Genomic DNA, 22320 nt, shown 5'->3' with positions numbered 1-22320 from the left:
CTAGGATATTACTAAAACTCTCATCTTGTATATATGTATGTATGTTCCCAAAATACAGCCAAAACGGTAGACGATAGCACAAAAATTTTAGGGCCACCTTACTCACCATTCGCCTGCGGTGTGCAGTATCAAGTTTCGTTCAAATCAGGCAATGAAAAATATTATTTAAAAAAAACAATTCCCGATTCAGTCAAGTCCTCTTCGGGATTATTTGATCAATGCAAACCTCAGCGGTATAGTTTGCTGGACCTTTTTTCTTTTTATTTTTTTGAAATGATTTTTAGCTCGCCTGTTCGAAGAACAGAGAGCGATAGCGATACCCCCGGCGTGAGCGTCAACGTGAGCATCAGCGTCAGCGTGAAAATTTTAAAGTTTTTTTGTGCAAGTTATTTTTTCCTTTCTAATGCTTTAATCTACCACACTATTTTTTATACGCCCGATATATATATATATATATATATATATATATATATATATATATATATATATATATATATATATATATATATATATATATATATATGTATATATGTATATATATCGGGCATATTATGTGATACCGGTCCGTCCGTCCATCCGTCCGTTCCTCTCCGCACTCTAACTCCCAAAGTTTTCAACTTTCATGTTTCATATTTGGTACATAGGTACAGACTGTGGAGACGGTGTGTCGTGACATACGTTCGTCATCTAAAGTGGTTGCCATGGCAACCAGGATGCTGTTTTCCATCCGTTCCTCTCCGCACTCTAACTCCCAAAGTTTTCAACTTTCACGTTTCATATTTGGTACATCGGTACAGACTGTGGAGACGGTGTGTCGCGACGTACGTTCGTCATCTAAAGTGGTTGCCATGGCAACAGGATGCTGTTTTCCATGTAGTCGCACAATTCTGTATATACCTTCTTGTGCGGGCGTATATTGTGCTCACTTGCACTCTTGTTACTGAACACAATATAAAAATACATATATTGCTTTAAAATTATTTGGATCAGATTTCACTGCTATGCTTTATAAAAAATATTATTAGACTTGTCTTTTAAAAACGATAAATGTATAAACAGGCGAGCATTGGTGGCTTTGACACCAACTCTGGTTTATCAACCGCTGTCACAACGGGAACCCAACAGGTTCACGGGTCGTCTCGTGTGTGTGTGTGTGTGTGTGTGTGTGTGTGTGTGTGTGTGTGTGTGTGTGTGTGTGTGTGTGTGTGTGTGTGTGTGTGTGTGTGTGTGTGTGTGTGTGTGTATATATATATATATATATATATATATATATATATATATACATATATACATATATACATATATATCAAATTTCTTAAGAGCAAATATATTGTGGCATAATGTTCTCAACAACATAGAAAAGAAAAGTTCAAGGCAGCGGTCTCGTTGCCTATAGACTGCCTGGGTTTTTATTGATTAAAAAAATATTTTCTTGTCGGTTTGGATTAATTTGAAGCAACTGTAACTCCATAATTTTTTTCTCTCCGACAAGCGTTTCCATGTTTCGGGGAGGGGGGGGGAGGACAGACAGAGCATTACCCCATTATATTTACAGATAACGGTATTAAATAAAAGTATGTTGTAAAAAAACAAAAACAATAATGACCACACTGTCGTCCCAACTTGTGACACAAAATATATATATTTTTTGCCTCTTCTGTCCAATCAACTCCCTCGTCCTTGCTGTTAAACGGCTCAGCTTAGAATCTCCAATCTGTCTCATTAATCTCGTTCCGTGTCTGTCCCATGTTCCCATGTGAACGAATAAGATTACAAAGAGCAGTGTCTGTCCCATGTTCCCATGTGAACGAATAAGATTACAAAGAGCAGTGTCTGTCCCGTGTTCCCATGTGAATGAATATGATTAGGTAGAGCCGTGTCTGTCCCGTTTTCTCATGTGAATGAATAAGATTAAATAGAGCCGTGTCTGTCCTGTGTTCCCATGTGTATGAATAAAATGATACAGACAAGATTCTTTGTGATTCCGAACAGGGGATGATTTACTATATATCTGTTACCTCAGTTTTGTCATGTACATGTTTGTATTTGTGTGTGTCCCTCTCTTCCGCCCTCTCTGTTGTAATAAATATTTTGTTCATGAAAACCTGTAGGTGGTCAATCTGGGTACGGGATCTTGCCATTAAGTGTGAGTAAATTGGTTTTAAAAATTGGGCAACAGGCCAATTGGGAAACACATTTAATGTGCGATTAAAAGATTAACTCGACACCTCTCATCCATGTCAGCCTCTGACACGGTTATGTCAGAACGAGCTGATTCATCACAGTCACAGATGTTTAACCCCAATATGGGGGTGTTCACAAATTCCAGAATGCTATGTTTCGGGAGGCGTGTACGGGCTTGATTCAACCTCAATCATTTTTATTCGACATATGATTAGATTTTTTGCGACCCTTATCGTGATTAACACTTGACCCAAACAAAGCCAATGGAAATATGACGCAAAAAACCTGAAGAGTGTATAATCAGAAAAGGCCTACAGGCCTAAGCGTGCTCGGTCCACCAGAAAACCAAGATGGTGGCCATATCATTTTGTCAGTGTGCCATGGCGGGTGGAGTCAAGTGACCATTGTGGGTGTGGTCCAGCAACTGTCTCACCAATGGGTGCACATTTCAAAATCGACCCCAACAAGAACCACAACAGCAACAAGAACAAGAAGAAGCTCTTGTAGACCTGTACAAGTCTCAAGTAAAAATACTGGATGAAATAAGGAAAAATGAAAATGCTGTTATCTTGATGTTTCACAAACAGGTGCAGCATCATTATCAGTAGTAATCATTAAAGACAATGAATAGACAGATTATGGCATACAAGGATTTGAAACTGGCTCCTTTGAATCACGAGTAAAGAGACGTTTTAAGAGAATCACTAATAGACCAACCTGAAACTCACAAAAACTTTGTTGAAATATCAGAAAAGTAATACAGCAGAGTTTGAACATGCAATTGTGATGTTCCATGATATTTGTGTAGGTAGTTCAGCAAAACTTGGAAAAGGCTAAATGAGATCTTTTTTTTTCTTCTCACATTACAGATTTTACTGACTGTTACAGAGGCTGGGATTGTGTGAAAACGCCACAAGTTTTCCGTTTCTGAAACTTATAACACCGAAGAGCGCACTCTTGTGGTTGATTCACAAGTAAGCACCGAAGCGGACTGGGAAGATTCATTGCATTTATTCATTTATTGTCCATATGAAAAAAATGGAAATTTAACATCTACTGGCAATTGAATATCAAAGCTTGAGAATGATGAGGGAAATGGGAGGATTGAATGATGGCGCTTCTTTTCCGTGATCCTTTTGTTATTCTATTTTAAAACTTTTACCCAATCAATTTACAAGTAAATAAAAGGAAAAAAAAAAAAAAAAACAACTACAAGGGCACGCAGTAGAGCGCAATCCTCCACCAAGCTGAACAACACGTTTTGTATGCCACTGATAGATCAGATCTGGATTCAGACCTAAACGAAAATCGAATCGGCTTGTTCTTGTCACTGAAGCAACTCATCCATCTAGTTTTGTCATAACCTGTCCATAACTTTTTGAAATATGCTACACTTAAAAATTATCAAATCCGGATCTTCACCAAAATCGAATCATTTAGTCATTGTCAAACAACCAACATGTCCACCAAGTTTCGTCGAAATCCGCCCGCAATTTTTTCAAACTCAGACTAGACGTCTCCAAGGTGAACTTACCTGTAGGCCATCCTGCCAGACCAACTCGCATTAAAGTCACTCCTAAAGAGCCTGTTTAAGGTGTATGTGCTGCATGCTTGGAGTTCGCTGTACAATTAGCACGACCCGCAAGAGGTAGCAGTGTCTGGTGTGAATAAAGCACAAGCATAATGAGCCAAATGGCCTTTACCTGTCTACATTTGATTGTATGATCTATATAAATTATTGTACCTGTTGGCGACAACACGCCACTGATTAAACCAAAGAAACAGAATGACCCGAAGAGTTTTGTACGAGAAAGAATTCTCAAAGAGCAATGGTGCCCATTTTTACTCGTTCGTTCTTTACATAAATTGAGTGATTGAGAGGATGAGTGAGGTACGCACACTTGTCTCTAAGCCATTTAGCCTGGGTTTGAATCGTGCCGCAGATACAAACTGCCATCACATAGTTTTACATGCAGAGTAACTCATCAATGTGGGTGCTGTCCTTCGGATAGACGTTAAGCCGGGTGTCCCACCCACGGGCATTAGTTGGTGGACGTTAAATATCTCAAGGGGTCCTTCAGGATGAGTCGCGAAGCCATTGCCAGCATCCTAGCCAAATTCCAAATTGCTGTTCTCAGCTCGAGGGGCACTGCATCACAGGGATGGCAGGAAGAATTTAAGCTATGTGCAGCCATGTGCTGCATACAAAAGAACACAACTAGAGAAAAAAAATTAATAGTTACCATTTCAATTACAGTATTATGCATTGGACGAGGGTTATCACAAATGGTTGTTCAGACAGACATCACTATAATGAAGTTACTTCTTAACTGATGTGGTAGCAGCATGATGAAACAAACTTGTCCAGCAAGACAACCAGAACTGTTTTGTATCGGATGAGTATTTCACATATACGTCGCCACTCTGTGACCTGCTGGGGCCGCTCGTTTGTCTGAGGACTATGCCGGGCCCGCTGGCCCCCTGTTTAATTCCAACGAAGATATCCATCCACTAAAACACAGCAAAGGTGAAAGGGCAACAAGTTCTGGCAGACTACCATCAGCAGGAATGAGATCGCTGCTGAATAAGCCAAATGAAGGGAGCTGTCAAGAGAACATTTCCAATGAGCAGGCCCATAATCAAATCATTTTCCAAAAGGAAGTCACAGCAGAAACTTGATGCACCACCCAAAAGGAAAATTCAGACATTGTTGAATTAAGTGACAGAGAAGTTACTTGTCAGCTGGAGTAGGCTATGTATATTTATTGATCATGGTGAACATGACTGTCAGATTCACTGGAATAGAAGCAAGCATAGTGGTCATGGTAGATGACCATGTTCGTTCTGTTATGTTGATAAATGAGTGAGATTTGAAGATTGAGAGTTGTAATTATTCATGAAGAAGTGTGGAGATCAATGACATCACCAGTCTTGGACAGGTAGAGATTGCACTGAAACTGTTATAAACAAAACTGTTGTGAGGCACCAGAGGACTGCAAATACACTACATGGCCAAAAGTATGTGGACACCTGCTTGTCCAACATCTCATTCCAAAATCATGGGAATTCATATGGAGTTTGTCACCCCCCCCCCCCTTTGCTGCTATAACAGCCTCCACTCAACTGAGAAGGCTTTCCATTTGATGTTGGAACATTGCTGCGGGCATTTGCTTCCATTAAGCCGCAAGAGCATTCGTGAAGTCAGGCACTGATGTTGGACAATTAGGTCTGGCTTGCAGTCAGTGTGGCAATTCATCCCAAAGGTGTTTGATGGAGTTGAGGTCAGGGCTCTGTGCAGGCCAGTTAAGTTCTTCCACACCAATCTCGACAAACCATTTCTGTATGATACTCACTTTGTGCATGGGGCATTGTCATGCTGAAACAGGAAAGAACCTTCCCCAAACTGTTGCCACAAAGTTGCAAGCACAGAATCATCTAGAATGTCAGTGTATGCGGTAACGTTAATATTTCCCTTCACTATAACTAAGGGGCCTCGCCTGAACCATGGAAAACAGCCCCAGTCCATTATTTCTCCTCCACCAAACTTTACAGTTGTTACTGCATTCAGGCAGGTCGCGTTCTCCTGACATCCGCCAAACCCAGATTCGTCCATCAGACTGCCAGATGGTGAAGCATGATTCATCACTCCAGAGAACGCATTTCCACTGCTCCAGTCTAATGGCGGTGAGCTTTACACCACTCCAGCCGACGCTTGGCATTGCGGATGGTGATCTGAGGCTTGTATGTGGTGCTCGGCCATAGAAACTCATTTAATGAAGCTCTCGACGAACAGTGCTTGTGCTGACGTTGCTTCCAGTCAGATTGGAACTCGGTAGTGAGTGTTGCAACAGACAACAGACGATTTTTCCATGCTCCGCGCTTCAGCACTCGGCAGTCCCGTTCTGTGAGCTTGTGTGTTCCACAACTTCATGGCTGAGCTGTTATTGCTACGAGACATTTCCACTTCACAATAACAGCATTTACGGTTGACCGGGACAACTCTAGCAGGGTAGAAATTTGATGAACTGACTTATTGGAAAGGTGGCCTCCAATGACGGTGCTACGTTGAAAGTCACTGAGCTTTTCAGTGAGGCCCATTCTACAGCCAATGTTTGTCTATGGAGATTGCATGGCTGTGTGCTTGATTTTATACACCTGTCAGCAATGGGTGTGGCTAAAATAACCGAATCCACAAATTAGATGAGGTTTCACATAATTTTGGCCATGTCGTGTTGCTTTAACTTCCATAACTGCTCGATATTTACTCCTACCTTCTACGAACCAGCTCAGCAGGCTTGACGTTTGACCGAAGACAAGAATTTGGTCAGGATGCCAGCAACCTCACCAACTCATCAGACACCTTCTTCCTAATGGCCACAATTATTCCAACATTCTTGTGGGGTTGGCCGAGGGAAGCTTGACCCAAATATTTCTCGTGACATTCATGATCAGATTCCTCCAAACTTCCCTGTCCTGCGCTGCTTCCTGAAGCTCTGGCAGAGACAGTTTGATTGTAGTCTATACTCCATCTATCCAGCACAAGCAAGGTCTGCCTGCCTTTTCCTCTCTCAACCATACCTTAGAGTTTTCACCAGACTTCCATCTTCTGCATCCTTGCTGTTTAACTTGGTCCGACATTTAAAAACTGCCCCTGAAGATTTTAATGTTCCAAATGACCCAACTATGCTTCTTTTTTTTAAAGTATCTTTGCAATTACAAAATTTAAACCAAATTGCCAAAAAATAGATCACCATTTTAGTTTGTACAAGCACACGGAATAAGTGGATTGAGAGTTTAATAATATTTTATCACCGCCTTAGAGTCCCATGGGTGTTTAACTCTTGCAAAACAACAACAAAAATGCAAAGCAAAGCATCAAAGGCCACTGGAAAGACGAGGTTGAGCCTTCCTCCTGCTCTCATTAGCATGGGGGTGTTAGATCCAGTTAAGCTTCTCAATGATGACCCCAATGTGCGTGAATGGCATATTATTTCCAGTCAGTACTTTTCCACATCACGTTGGAAAATGGTCAATAAACACCCTTCCACTCAGGAGGAATCAATGAAGCAACCTTTATCAGATGAGAAATCGAAGAGAATCACTGCACTCGTGAAGCCTCGTAAACGTGGAAAACGTTTTGCAGGTAATCAATAAAGACGTGACGCCATCGAGCAATTTCACAGGTGATCCTGACAGGTGAATTATGCAGCTCTCTCCAGCAATAACTTTGCCTCCGATTCCCCAAAAAGTCAAGAAGTTTCAACTTGTGCACAAGTACCATTTATAAAGATATGGTGATAAACGAAACATAATATCCATTAGTTTTAATTACATTAATGCTTCTTTTCTCACGAGTACAGAAACTGTGTGGGCATCAATTTACATTTTATGCAAAGTCTGTGGGCATCTCGTTATTCTTCATCCCTTCACTCCCAAGTAATTTCACAATCTCCTTTGATACTTCACCGTTGGACCCCGAATACGAGAGGGTTACGATCGGAGATGGCTGATTGGTTCCTGGTAGTCAGTTCGTAGCACTTGAAATTATACCTCAATATCAAACGCATTTTCTTTTTTGCAAAGTGTTCATCATACCATTGAGCTTTACTAATAGGAAAAATGAAATTGAAAAAAAAATAATAAAAAAATAAATAAATAAATAAATCAAATTGAAGACAGAAAATTGAGGAAAAATTAAAATAACTATGAATATATATATATATATATATATATATATATATATATATATATATATATATATATATATATATATATATATATATATATATATATATATATAGTTGAAAGTGTGTCTGCCTGTGTGTCTGTGTGTGTGTTTCTGTCACCTATGCACGCGAAAAGTACTGGACTGATCCTCACCAAACTTCACATGCTGACAGAACATGTACGCGGGAGTGTCCCGATGTAAAAGAATTGTACTTCCGACTTCCGGTTTCCAAATTATGACGTCATCACCTGATTTTGTAACGTTAATTTTTCAAGTTCAGCCGATTGACATGGGGCCAAAGCCATTTGCAATAAAATGAAAAAATAATGCTGCAGTCAATTAAAGACAATGACTTCCGACTTCCCGGTTTCCGAATTATGACGTCATCACCTGATTGCGTAACATTAATTTTTCAAGTTCAGCCGATTGACATGGGTCCATCGGAATTTGCTAGAGAATGAGAATTAATTAAGTCGCAAATGATGACATAAAACCAGCCTCACATTGTTGAGGCATTATGTTTTTTTATCTGATGCGGCAATAAATCTTAACATTTTTGAACTCGAGTCTTCTGCATATAAAACATGGCGGGGAAAATATAATATTATAGTGGTGATGAAAAAAATAATAATGGTGGCAGCCTCTACAATTAACTGTGACATATACTCCTTCAGACCCGCCGTCATACCACGGGATTCCTGTGCGGAGCACGGGTATCCGTGCTAGTATATATATATATATATATATATATATATATATATATATATATATATATATATATATATATATATATATATATATATATATATATATATATATATATATATATATATATTCTTCAAAAAGTAGGACACCACAGATCGTGGGGTTGTTCAGGATGCCGGCAATAACTAAATGCCTCCCTGAGAACCACAATTACAGGATTGGGCAACGATCAAGGACACCTCTTGACAGTGGTTGAACTCCCTCGAACACAAGTCAGGAGCCAAATCTTCCACATTCTTCCCTGCTGCCCACATTTGTCAGAGCAGCAGTCACGGTCAGAGTGCCGATTGGTTCTATGGACCGGCCCTTTCCCTCGTCTCCTCTCTCCAACTCGTCGTGGCCCTGACTTCCTGAAGGTGGGGTAACAGCATCCTGGACGTGGGGGAACTCTGGGTCACTCCTGGGAGATCAATTGGCTGTCTGAAACACAGGCTTGTTTAAAAGAACTGCCTGGGGCCAAACAAACAATTATACACTGATGAGCCAAAACATTATGACCAGACAGGTGAAGTGAATAACATTGATTATGTTGTTACAATGGCACCTGTCATGGGGTGGGATATATTAGGCAGCAAGTGAACAGTCAGTTCTTGAAGTTGATGTGTTGGATGCAGGAGAAATGGGCAGGAGTAAAGACCTGAGCGACTATGACAAGGGCCAAATTATGGCCAGACGACTGGGTCAGAGCATCTCTGAAATGGCAAGGCTTGTGGGGTGCTCCCCGTCAGCAGTGGTGAGTACCTACCGACAGTGGTCCGAGGAGGGACAAACCACAAACTGGCGACAGGGTGTTGGGCCCCTAAGGCTCATCGATGTGCGAGGGCAACGAAGGCTATCCCGTCTGGTCTGAACCGACAGAAGATCTACTGTGGCACAAGTCACAGAAAATTTCAATGGTCACAGGAGGAATGTGTCACAATCCAGTGCATCGCACCCTGCTGCGTATGGGGCTGCATAACCGCAGACCGGTCAGAGTGCCCATGATGACCCCTCTCCACCGTCGAAAGCACTGATAATGGGCAAGCGAGCGTCGGAACTGGACCTTGGAGCAGTGGAAGAAGGTCGCCTGGTCCGATGAGTCCTGTTTTCTTTTAGATCATGTGGATGGCCGTGTACGTGTGCGCCATTTACCTGGGGAAGTGATAGCAGCAGGATGCACTGTGGGAAGACGACAAGCCAGTGGAGGGAGTGTGATGCTCTGGGCAATGTTCTTCTAGGAAACCCTGGGTCCAGCTATTCATGCGGACGTCAATTTGACACGTCACCGACCTAATCATTATTGCAGATCAGGTACACCCCTTCATGGCAATGGTATACCCTGATGGCAGTGGCCTCTTTCCACAGGATAATACGCTCTGCCACACTGCACCCATTGTTCGGGAATGGTTTGAGGAACATAATGAAGTGTTCATGGTGTCACCCTGGCCTCCAAATTCTCCAGATCTCAATCCGATTGAGCATCTGTGAGATGTGCTGGACCGACAAGTCCGATCCACGGCAGCTCCACCTCGCAACTTACAGGACTTGAAGGATCTGCTGCTAATGTTTTGGTGCCAGATACCACAGGACACATTCAGGGGTCTTGTAGAGTCCATGCCTCGGCGGGTCGGCACTGTTTTGGTGGCACACGCAAGACCAACAGCATATAAGGCAGGTGGTCATAATGTTTTGGCTCATCAATGTAGGTACCGACAATTACCAAACCTAAAATGAAACAAGCTATTTGGTGATTCTCAACGATAACATGAATTGCACGTTTTTCCAATGCACAACTCATAACCACATCAAATAGCTAAAGTCTCAAATCAAACTGATTTCTTCCTTCACTACAAAGCAATGTGAGCATTCACAAATGTACAATTTATCTCACAGCTCGATTGCAATTTTGAAGGGTCGAATCACTTTAGTGGAACTGTTCAGATTTCACCCCCAACTCAAAATCACAATTTCATTTTACCGTTGAGCGTGCGATTCAAGCAAGGTGGTTTTTGCGTCTGAAGTTTGGGAAAAATTTTTTTTAACAAAGTAATGTCGGACCCTGATATCCGCGGGGATATGTTCCTCAAAAAAAAACGTGAATAGCGGAACGCCGAATGTCAGGGTCCGACAGTACGTAAATATGGGCAGAAGGAAGTGGATATGCCCATTGGATTAATGACAGCATTACACCAATGCAATACTATATTAAGAATTTCATAGAGAAATGAAGAGCAAATTGAACACAAATGCAAGTTCACTTCTCTCAGCGACTGCAGTAGAAAAGGTAATGACAAAAGGAAACCATCTTAGGCTTTAGTACAACCTTCAAAACATGAATGACTACTCAACGATGACAGTTTTGGCACGGCATGCATCACTCTGCTTGAACAATCTTTTGGAAGGATTGATAAACAAATACTTGAACCCAGAAATTTAAATAATGAGAAAGCGTCACGAAATGATTAAACAACCGCCGTCTATTGCTGGGTGGTGGGTGGCTATAATAAGGCTCATTTGTACTTACTGTGGCTCTGCCATTTTGACCCAATTATTTGAGTCTTCTCCATATTCTAATAAAAATTTTGTTTGTTGAAAATTCGATAAAAGTTCAAATGTTGAGAAAAAATATAAAAAATTTGGACTGCACGTCCTGAAGCTCATCCGGATTAGGAGCAAGTCACTCAAACCCCCCGCAGAACCCCTTAGACCCCGATGTATTTTAATGCCATGAACGAAGTTTGGTACATCACGGGTGATGAAAGCTGTGGTCAAGTTTCATTGAAATCGTGTGTGTAGTTTCAGAGAAGAGAGCAAATACCTATTTGGGGGGCTCAAACACCCCAAAACCCTGATTTTTTTTTTATAATTATTGCCATCAACAAACTTTGGTACATCACAGGTGACGAAGGTTGTGGTCAAGTTTCATTGAAATTGATGGGGGGAGTTTTGAAGAAAGCTAGTGCCTATAATGGGGGGGGGAGGGAGTCAAACCCCCCCTCCCTACCCTCCACCGTAGATGCCGTTTATGAGCACAGATTTTGATGCAGTCAATAAACCTTCGTTAAGCATCAGATATGAAGCTTGTGGCCAAGTTTCATCAAAATTGTGTGTTTGATTCAAACAATAATGACTGAAGTGTTTATGAACTGACTGACTCACTGGCTCACTCACACAAGTTCATGCGAAAGGTAAGGGTGAAAAGGCAAAATTTAGCAATTGAAGAATTTACAATCCTTCTTAAGATCTAAAAAAAAAAAAAAAGTTACTGTTTAGAGACAGACAAACAGGCATACAAGCAATTGCAAAACCTATCTCATGCAGTGTGGGCAGACTGGCTAAATATTGATCTGTGGTGTGCTCCCAACCACACAACCGACGTGTAAAGCCACAACTCAAAATGAAAAGGCTTTCAAAGACGTGCACAGCAATGAGCAAACACTTTATTAAATCATGTTGATCAGTACCACAGATTCAGAATTTGGAAAACTGCTTTTTTGACCCGGAGGCTTTCGTGACTTTGAGGACGTTGAAACGCACAGTCTTGCTGAGTGGCCGACATTCTCCGACAGTCACAGTGTCTCCAGCCTGCACATCTCTGTAAAACAGCAAACAAGTCGTTTCACACTGAAGCATATACATACATACATACATACATACATACTTCTTCAGCAAAAGGCCCACACTTACATATTGTTTGTGGGGTAGATGAAGGAATTAAATAGGAGATATAGGATTGTATTGAGTTGCTTGGCCCGTGGACATGTAGGAGACTTCGATGTAATTAAGGAGGGAAACTGTGAGCTTAAGCGTTACTTATCATCACACAAGGGGGGGGGGGGTTGGGTGGTGCTGTGTTAATTAAATAGGGACGAGGGATAATTCTCCCAGTATGTAACGCCTCCCTGTGAACTTTCCCTCCGTTTTGTATTCCAAGATCAGGAATAAAGGTGGGAAACACGTCCCTAAAACAACTACAAGTGTGCAGAAGCCCCGCCTTCCCGGGTTTGGGTGAGCACTGAGCAAGCCACGCCCCAGAGAAAGGGGAAGGTTGTGGAGTAATAACCGAGGGAAGAATGACTTGTCGAGAGGGCATAAGAGGACACAACAGAGAAGAGACCACGTTAGTCAGAGGAAAGGAAAATCTTGGTTTTGCTCACGGCATGACCAAGGCTGCAAGATTCTCGTGCTGTGTGAATTTGTGGCATGCTTGGCAAGACGCTAACCGTTGACTGTTCGGCTGAGCCGTGAAGTGTGCGAATTTCTGAGGAGGAAAGGATAGCGTGCCCCGTGGCCTGATCACGGGGACTAAGAAATTGTCCAATCGTGTGGGCCATCATTGTGAATGGACCGGGTGCAAGAAAGGAACGGTCAGGATCCTCGCTTGTGAAATGAAGTTGCATGGCCATCTATGAACCTTGGTGTTGAATACCGTTCACGAATTGCCTGACGCATGAATGGTCCCGCTGAGAGAGCGACTTGGCGCCATTTTTGGGTGCGTCTACGAAGCGCCTCGATTCAAAGCTCCCTCAAGACCATCTCTGGCACACAGTGAAGTGCCGGGATAAAGGAGGGATTTTTCTTTGGTTTATTTTCCCCTTGTCTGTATTGAAGTCTGCGTGGAGGCGCTTCAATTAGAGTTAGACTGAGGTTACCTCAAGTTTTTCTTTCATCATTATAAGTTGAATTATTGTCATTGTACATATTTGATTACTGTTATTAAATTATTGTTTGGTTAATTCAATTTGCTTGTGTCCGTGTATTTGAACGTCCTGGTGCAGCACTTAACTGTTTTCCCGTGCGTGCATTAATCTCCGAGAGTCTCGGCTGTAAGCCTCCAAGGGCGAAGTTTGGCCATCCGTCCAGGTAGGGGTTAAACCCCTGGAAATGACAATATCATGGAAGGAAGCACTGCACTTATATCACGAGTTGATGGGTGTGTAAGCACAGATCTTTAGATCGTATGCCGAGTAGAGCAACCAATACTCAACTCAAAAATAATGTGCCGAAAGCTTTCGAGTGGTCAAAAGCAAATTCAACTTGAAGGGCACTCAGTAGAACATATACCTCCACCATGCTAAACCGTTTACATTTTGTATCCCACTGATAGGTCAGACCTGGATCCGACCTGGAACCAAAATCTAATAGTCTTGTATTTATCACCGACCCAACTCATCCACCAAGTCTTCATATAACCGGTCCACAACTTTTTGAAATATCATGCCACATATAGTTTTTGACCCCATCTCTCAATGGTGAAGAATGACTTCAAAAAAAAAAAAAAACACTCTATCCTGATCCAGATTCGGATTTTCACCAAAATATAATCAATTCGTCATCACACACCCAACCAGTCCACCACCAGGTTTCGTCCGAATCAGTCTCCATAACTTTTTGAGATATCTTGCTCACAGAGACATGATAAAAAAATAAACCAATGTCACCCGCAGGGTGACCCGTATCTTGCCAAAAGGTGACCACGTGTGACTTCTTTAAGGTCACACTGAGGTGAACGGAGCTGCAATCCACCAGGAGCGACTCCTTGAGGAATATCTGCCTACGAGAGATTCCGATGAGAATCGTTCTACAGAGTAACCATGAAAAATATGCTTTTGCCTCATAACGTCACCAAATGACGTCATAATGTCTCAAGCTTGACATATCTGGAAAGCACTCATCGAGGTGTTCAATTTGAGGTACTACACGATATGGTTCCTAAAACTTGAAAATTTGACCTTGGGGTCAAATATGTTTGACCTTAGGCGCTAACCATGAAGGTCAAGACCAATCGCCACCAAAAATTAATCAGCTGAGCGCCAGACCATGAACTATATTCCCATGAAGTTTGAAGACGATCCGGTCAAAATTACTCAAAAAAATAAGGGTTTCGTCGACTCCCCTGATTTGCGACAAAGTGATCTTGACCTTTGACCTTGACCTTCAAAATTGTATGCGCTGAAAGGGACCTCTATAGGCCTCTGATATGCGAAGTTACAAAAATTTCCAATGATAACTGTGCTCTGCAGAGTGATTTATACATGATTACAGACCAAAAAATAAAAATAAATAAAAAAATAAAAACATATGAAGGTCAAGGCCAATCGCCACCAAAAATTAATCAGCTGAGCGCCAGACCATGAACTATATTCCCATGAAGTTTGAAGACGATCCGATCAAAATTACTCAAAAAATAAGGGTTTCGTCGACTCCCTTGATTTGCGCCAAAGTGACCTTGACCTTTGAGCTTGACCTTCAAAATTTTGTGCGCTGAAAGGGACCTCTATAGGCCTCTGATATGCGAAGTTACCAAAATTTCCGATGATAACTGTGCTCTGCAGAATTTTTTTATACGTGATTACAGACAAACAAACAAACAAAAAAAATAAACATACAAGCTGACTAACATATCTTGCAAAAACTTTGTTTTGGCAAGATAATAACATCCATTCACCTTCAGTGGCGAAGGTAAAACGCCAGCAACAAATTTATGCATGTTCATTGCTCGAGTCCTCCACATTGCAACATCACCGGAGGAGGGCACATGATCACTTGGATTTGCAAAAGTTTTGAGCAAGAGTAATCATTTGACTTGATGAGCAGGATGGAACAAACCCAACATCAAACAAACCAAAGTGGAGCATCTGCTTCAACACCAAATGAGTTAAAAATTAGAAATGTGATAGGGCGCTTCCATGAACTATCTTAAGTTCCTCATTGGCAGATTCACTCAAAAGGTGGTGATAAAAAAAAAAACAAAGGAAAAGAAAAGAGGCTCAAATTGTACCACAAGCCACAACAGTGAGGATGTATTTTTTAACCTCGGAAGCATTGCAGACAGTGAGACAAGTCCACAGCAAAATAAAGTGGTCTCTGCTTGTGGAATACAAGGGTGATTTCCTCCAACTATGCAGTCAATGGGAAGCTATCAATGGCCACGAGAAACCTTAGTGGAAGCCTGTACCAATCGAGGTATGCAAAACAGTCAGACAATGCTGGGCTGGGTTTACGCCAGTTTCGTGAGAAGATTCCCATCCTACATGAGGACAACGCAACAGCTGAAAAAAATAGGATCGCCCTTATGAGAAAATGGTCTTGGGGACGAGCTTGGTGGACGTGATTTGGACCCAGGACAGGTGCAGCTTACATTACAGAGATGAGCACTAAAAATCTGTCAATGTAAGGGGGTAACCAGCAATCCTTTTGACTTTGGTGTTTCAAGCAAGAAGAGTCAGAAAAGTTAAAGGGATAACTGCCGTTTAGGGAATGAGCATCCATCGCAACGGTGCTTTTTCATTCTTCGATGTCGGCTCTTCCCGTGATGGAGATTACAGAAAAGGGCTCCTGTTGAACTTTGACTTAACCATCAGCACCAGATTCTGGATTGACCATATAGCAAAGGAAAAATGTAGAAAATGGAAACCACCAGCATAACAAACATGTGCAGTTGGGATAAAGTTTACAAGAAACACAAATCTTCATTTCACCCAAAAGGGAAAGAAATCCATGCGAAAGGTGAGGGTGAAAAGGCAAAAGTTAGCAATTGAAGAATTTACAATCCCTCTTAAGATCTAAGATTTCCCCTTGAAAGGTAGAACAATATATTTTTTTAAAGAAAGAAAAAAAGAAGTTAAAAGAAGATTTTGGATTAAAAATAATAATAATAAAAATATCAATTAAAACAAGACTATTTTTAATTGACACAGAAGTCAAAAACTTAAACTTACAAACAAGTCTGGAGCACTTAACTGTACACGATGGTTCACGAGCAATGTACACGGTTCGCCTTTTTTATTTTTTGCCCTTAGAGGGGACGCCATGGGCAAACTAGCGGGAATCAGGAAAAACGTAAATGATGAAAGTTGCAGTACTCGAAGAGCACTAGTTGCATACCAACTTTCATTCAAAATAGTTGAAAGCCCAATTTATTGATTTTTTTGACATTTTTAAAGTTCGGGACCTTGACCTTGGGACGAAAATGAAGAAAAAAAAAAAAATAAATAAAAATCGAGCTCCGTGGGGCTATGCAGGTGCCATTGGCTAACCAAATACCGAAACCCGCCAGATTCGACAAACCCCCTCGGAGAAGATGCAACTTGAAATCGGCTACCCCCTAAAAACACGTTTTTTTGGGCGTGGCTCCGCCTATAATGGGCGCACCACGCCCATTCGCAGGAAAACACAACGAGATCATGATATAAACCTCCCACCCAAATTTTATCAGGATCGGATCAAAACCCACGGAGCTATGCTCGGGACAGACAGACAAACAGACAGACAGACACACACCCATAAAGAATATAGTGGTCACTTACTGACTCGTGAACCAACAATATGCCTGTGAGCCATGTGTCAAAATGTGACATCATCCTCGCCACAATGTTATATTAGCTTGAAGTATGTGGTTAATGTACGATTGACCCAAGTCTTTCACGAAGTGGTGGCCAGTGCTGACAAAGGATGCTAAACAACCAGCAATGGATGAGAGAAGACATGTTCCCAATTTAGTGGCACATGACAGGCAACACACACACTGATAAAACACCCTGCCTGCGAAACACCAAGGTGACAACTCGTTGTCAATTTGAGAATCAAACCCAGCTGGGACAGTTTAAAGGTGAACATGCTACATCGAGGGCCATTGTTATGAAATGGCTTTTCTCATCTTGATCTTCTGAATAATGACGAGTACTTGCATAACACAAATGACAAGAATGGTAGAAACAAAAAGGACGATTTCAAACAGAGATTTGAAACACAAGATATTTTCAATGAAACATTTACAGAGTCCAACATGAGGTGCAAGTTGGCTTTGGAATCAGTGAGTGTACGAGAAGTCCTTCATAATGGCAATAGCTCCATAAGTCATCGGAGTAATTGGATGTTCGGCCTCAGTGCCATCTTTGTTCATATTTACCTCTTGGAGAATAATGTGCAGAAGAGCTGCCTCGTCAGAAATAGGCTTCATTGATGATGGTGGGAGTACTGATTCATTCTGAAAGAACATTGCCAGATTCCCTTCCCTAGTATTGTCATGGGGCATACATGTGAGAATACCTGAAGTGAATGTGTTCTAGAACTGTTGTGGACCAGATAGATTTTTATTTGCCACCAAAATAATCATTATTCAATGATAAATAGCAGAGTTGTGTCAGGCAGGCTTGCCACTCACATGCTCCCACCACCTTTGAAGAGGGTGGGGGAGTGGTGCAGAGGGATACGAACAGGCACACCAAACTAAATCTGCTCCTCAGACCCTAAACAAATAGGAAATGCCCAAATATTGCTCTTCACAGAGAATATCAGACACTTATTTAACCTATGGTTCAAAACACACTGAAGAAGAAAACATGCCAATGAAAATATGATTCAGAACTACAAGACCTCCATTCTGCAACCCACAAACAATATCAGATTTATAAATATCCACCGATAATATCTTCCAGTATCAGCATCAAACATCACACACACCTGAAGCACGGTGAGAGATGAACAGAAAGGTTTTTGTGCCGCTTTTCAAAGCGATTGTATTTCCGGATGTAATGAAGGTAGTCACGTCGGATGACAATGGTCCTCTGCATCTTCATCTTCATAACCACACCTATCAAGAGGGGGGGGGGACCATCATCAAAGAGAAACCATACAATATAACCAATGAACAGTGAACAGGCTGCTATCAGAAGACAAATAATCATCACACTTCGAAGCGAGAAGTGCTGTGAAGACCATCGTGATAAATCATCATTTGCAGCAGCCGTGCAGCGTGCAAGATCAAAATGAAGAAGATTGGACTTCAAAACTCAACTGTAGAATCACTGGTTTAAAAGCAGACTTGCCTGTTAGAATGCGGCCTCTGATGGACACGTTTCCCGTGAAGGGACATTTCTTGTCAATGTACGTCCCGTCAATAGCCTGTGAAACGGTGAACTTGTAAGGAATGCAGCAAAGTGTGGCAACAAATAAAATCTCAAAATAACCATCAATCTTCAAAAAGGATGGAATGAGGAAGTTATTTATTATTTAAATTTGTCGAACTCACCTCCCTTGGAGTCTTGAATCCCAAGCCAACATTACGATAATATCGCCGGAGCTTTTCCTTCCCTGAACCAGCGATGATGGTACTCTTTCGGTTCTGAAAGATCGTCGGCTGCTTCTGGTAAGACCTCTCTGTCTGCAGAGGAAAAGAACAACAATGCTCTTCAGGGGAGAATAAAACACGAACACAAATGCAAACAAGAAAGCCAATGAGACCATGAAGCACATCGGTGTTGTCGGTGGCACAAAAGCAGTGTGAATCCCTATCGTCAGAACTAAAAATAGTTTTACAATTACCAACAAGTCTGGCAAATATCAAGGTTGTCACAATAACTGGTGTGTTTCAGCAAAATAACGACATCTAATAATAATAATAATAATAATAACAATAATAATAATAATGTGGCTAAAAAAAGGTGTGAAAAAAATGGTTCAAAGAAACCCTCAATAATTGAACAAATGCCCAAACTGATCAAACTCATGATGACTCAGAACAATGATGCACACAAAAACCGACAGAGCTGGGGATGAAGCATCTTGCACCTGCTGGAGGGGACATACCAACACCAGACTTTAGTGAGATCACATGAGAAGGAAGACAGGTCGACACCTCAAAGTGAAGTATATCGAAAGACTAATTTTTGGTCGTATACAAGGTCAAGGCTTGTGGAAGAGCGAGAACACTGAACGGATCAGAATGCAACAGAACAAAACAAACAGCAGAAAGGAGGAGAGGGGGGAGAAACACCAACAGCAGGTTTGAAGAACAAAATAGAGGGAGACTTGGACAAATAAGGGAAGTGGGAAGGAGAGAGGGGTAGGAGAGGATGCATGGGGTGGACAAGATGGATACAGAAGCAAACTCTTCAGAGGAAACAATCTGAGATGGCAGTGAACAGGGGGTCTTGAAGACCTGGAGAGAAGATTGAGATTGAAGAGGATGTGGAGATTGAACAGACACAGGAAAAAAAAAAAACAAGAAAGAAAGAGGAATGAAGAAGTGGAAGTAGTTTTCTGGATTTGGGTAGTTTCACCAACAGGTTGATGGTGGACTGCATGTGCCCTGCAGATACCTGTTGGGAGGAAAAGGGGGGGGGGGGGAGGACAAAGCAGAGACCAGAAAGGAGGTGATAGAAACACAAGAGAGACCACAGACCTGTCTGTGATGGCGAAGTGATAGACCCATATACTCAGCTTTGTTGTGGTTTCCACGGTATCAAGCTGACCAAGGTGGGAGGCTGGAGCACCAGCCCAGAGGGAAGAGCAGTATTCCATCAAGCTGCGGATGAAGGCCTTTGGGTGGATAGGTGTGGCAAGGAAAGACTTTGTATGATTGAGGAGGCAAAGTCGGCGGCTGGCTCTGGAGGCTAATGCTGAAATGTGGTTTGCCAAAGAAAGATTATGGCTGACAGTGAGACCCAGGAGTTTAAATGACTGAACCTCAAGGATTGTTAAGTGGATTGGGGAGACGGGGAAGGGGCGGTAGGTAGGGGGTTGTGTGGACTTGGGGGGGTTGCCAGACGGTCTTTTTGGAGAGAGACAGTGAGAGTGTAATATTTGTCAGGATTGAAAGACATATCCCAACTGTTTGACCATCTTGTTATTTTGTTATGTCTGAAGAGAGGGAAGAGGCTGCAGCCTGCCTTATGGAAGACTAATAACGTTTATTAACGGTATGAGGTCTTAAGTCCGATAATGGGTTGGACGTCCCTCATGTGAGACAACCCTGTATCAAAAGGGGTGAAAAGACATTTAATTATTTATGTTTTTAGATCCTCGTGGAGGATCTCCAAGTCTTACGTTGTTGTTCTTCATCTTCTTCTTGTGGACTTTTTTAGATCCCAGTGGAGGATCTCCAAGTCTTACTCACGTTGTTGTTCTTCATCTTCTTCTTGTGGACTTTTTTCTTTCACAGCCTTCAGTTTTCATCGAAACTTCCTGAAACTTGGCACATATATGTAAAAATACTCTGCGCAGACAGTAACCATCTCCGATTTTGAAAATTCCTCCAAGAAAAAAAAGTTATGACGTCAAAATATCTCCGCTAATGGAAATCTCCTAAAAAAATTATCTCCGAAACTAAGCAAGCTTTTTGAATTCTGTTTGCGGGAATCGAACAGGACATTAGCAGAGATGAATTACCGCACATACGATGCATCACTATGATGTCATATCAATTTTTATGACGTCATTCCTATTTTTTGTTTCACAACCCAGAGTTTTCATCGGATCTTCGTGAAACTTGCCATGTATATACAGAAACCCCACGCGCTGGCAGTAGCCATCTCAGATTTTGGAAATTCTTCCTGGAAAAAAAAGTTGACGTCATAATATCGTCGCTAATGGATATCACCTTTACCATTATCTCCGAAACTAGGCAAGCTGTTTGAATTTTGTTTGCGGGAATCAAGCCGGGCATTAGCAAAGATAATTTATCGCAAACCTGATACATCACAATGACGTCATATTCGTTTTTATGACGTCATCATTAAGAGAACGAGGATCTTAGCTCATTTGAGCTTGTTAATCAAACATTTAGATTGTAAAGACGATCTACGGGATTCTTAGTTGGAAAATATCGAGCTAAACTACAAAAATAAACAAACTTCACACCAGAAACCGTCAAGTACTCGTTAAAAAAATCAATTTTAACTTCACAGGCGATCGTGAAACTCGAGTCCCAGTGCACACATGTTGACTAGGCCTCAGGATTCAAACAAATTATACCGAGAAATTAAACCCGCGTTGAGAGAATCGTCACACAGGACCAGGACAGATCCTTTATTCAATTAATACATGTACGCGTCGAGGCACAATGTATCGAACCATGAAACAGCCGAACCTGAATGTACCTGAATATCACCCATGGCGGCGGAGAGGGTGGAAGACAAAAAAAGAAAGAAAGATCGCAACGGGGTTTCACAATATAAAACACAGGGGCAAACCGGAAGCGCTTTATTGCTCCACCTCATTGCTGTACGTTTTTATTTTATTTAAATAAAGCAATGGAATCGAGTATGAACGAAGTGTCTCTTCATTTTCTCCGTACAACATACTCATAGCAAGGCTCGATTCCAATATTGATAAAATCTCGTCATTTATAATATCCGTATTTCCGACGAGTCAGTCGTCACGTGATTCACGTTTTCTCTGTTGATCGTTTTTTCACTGATGATGTTGCTTTTGATGATGCAAATTTGTTCCGGGGCTTATGAGAAAATTTTATTCAGCCCAATAAAAGGCGGGTGTTGTTCACACTTTATTTTCGTTTTGGGAAAAATGATTTTTACATTTAATGTTATGGTGGCAGTAATACAATATAGAAAAACAACACACAGACGAGCCACATGGCAAAAGCTGCAAACATTTATGTCAATACACCGCTTTTACCCTGGCATTTGGAACACCACAATCATTCGTTCGAAGAACGATCACCGCAGATGGACAATCGCACGACAAGACGCCATTTTCTATCCAAGTTCCCCAATCGCACAAGACGCCATTTTCTATCCAAGTTCCCCAATCGCACGACAAGACGCCATTTTCTATCCAATTCCCCCAATCGCACAAGACGCCATTTTCTATCCAATTTCCCCAATCGGTTGCTTCGCGCGCGACCGTCATTACCTCTCGTT

At 41.7% G+C, this 22320-nt stretch overlaps 1 protein-coding gene across 2 annotated transcripts; it reads right to left on the bottom strand.

Moving 5' to 3' along the window:
- Positions 1-12063: 12063 nt before the first annotated feature.
- On the bottom strand, positions 12064-21649 carry RPS11 (ribosomal protein S11). 2 transcript variants are annotated; one of them, XM_085871049.1, is made up of 5 exons: positions 21538-21649; positions 18690-18821; positions 18487-18562; positions 18122-18251; positions 12064-12251 (listed from the first exon to the last, which is right to left on the bottom strand). In XM_085871049.1, exons 1-5 carry the CDS (start codon positions 21550-21552, stop codon positions 12128-12130), a joined length of 477 nt encoding a protein of 158 aa, XP_085727175.1. In that variant the 5' UTR covers positions 21553-21649; the 3' UTR covers positions 12064-12127. The 2 variants fall into 2 exon arrangements, with proteins under 2 accessions (XP_085727175.1, XP_085727174.1); XM_085871048.1 differs by lacking the exon at positions 21538-21649 and adding an exon at positions 19842-19886.
- Positions 21650-22320: the final 671 nt, after the last annotated feature.

This window comes from Eptatretus burgeri, chromosome 2 (assembly GCF_056783735.1).
Source record: "Eptatretus burgeri isolate ZD-2024b chromosome 2, Ebu_testis_v1, whole genome shotgun sequence".
NCBI classification, from domain to species: domain Eukaryota; kingdom Metazoa; phylum Chordata; class Myxini; order Myxiniformes; family Myxinidae; genus Eptatretus; species Eptatretus burgeri.
This window is presented reverse-complemented; position numbering and strand designations above follow the sequence as displayed.

What these genes read in the sequence shown, in the direction of transcription:
- RPS11 (XM_085871048.1), bottom strand. Translation starts at nt 19,871, where the DNA reads ATGGGTCTATCACTTCGCCATCACAGACAG. An exon ending in CACTTCGCCATCACAGACAG is followed by an intron (nt 18,822 to 19,841) that starts GTCTGTGGTCTC and finishes TTTCCTCTGCAG; the next exon opens with ACAGAGAGGTCTTACCAGAA. An exon ending in CATCTCTCACCGTGCTTCAG is followed by an intron (nt 12,252 to 18,121) that starts GTGTGTGTGATG and finishes GCTGTTTTACAG; the next exon opens with AGATGTGCAGGCTGGAGACA.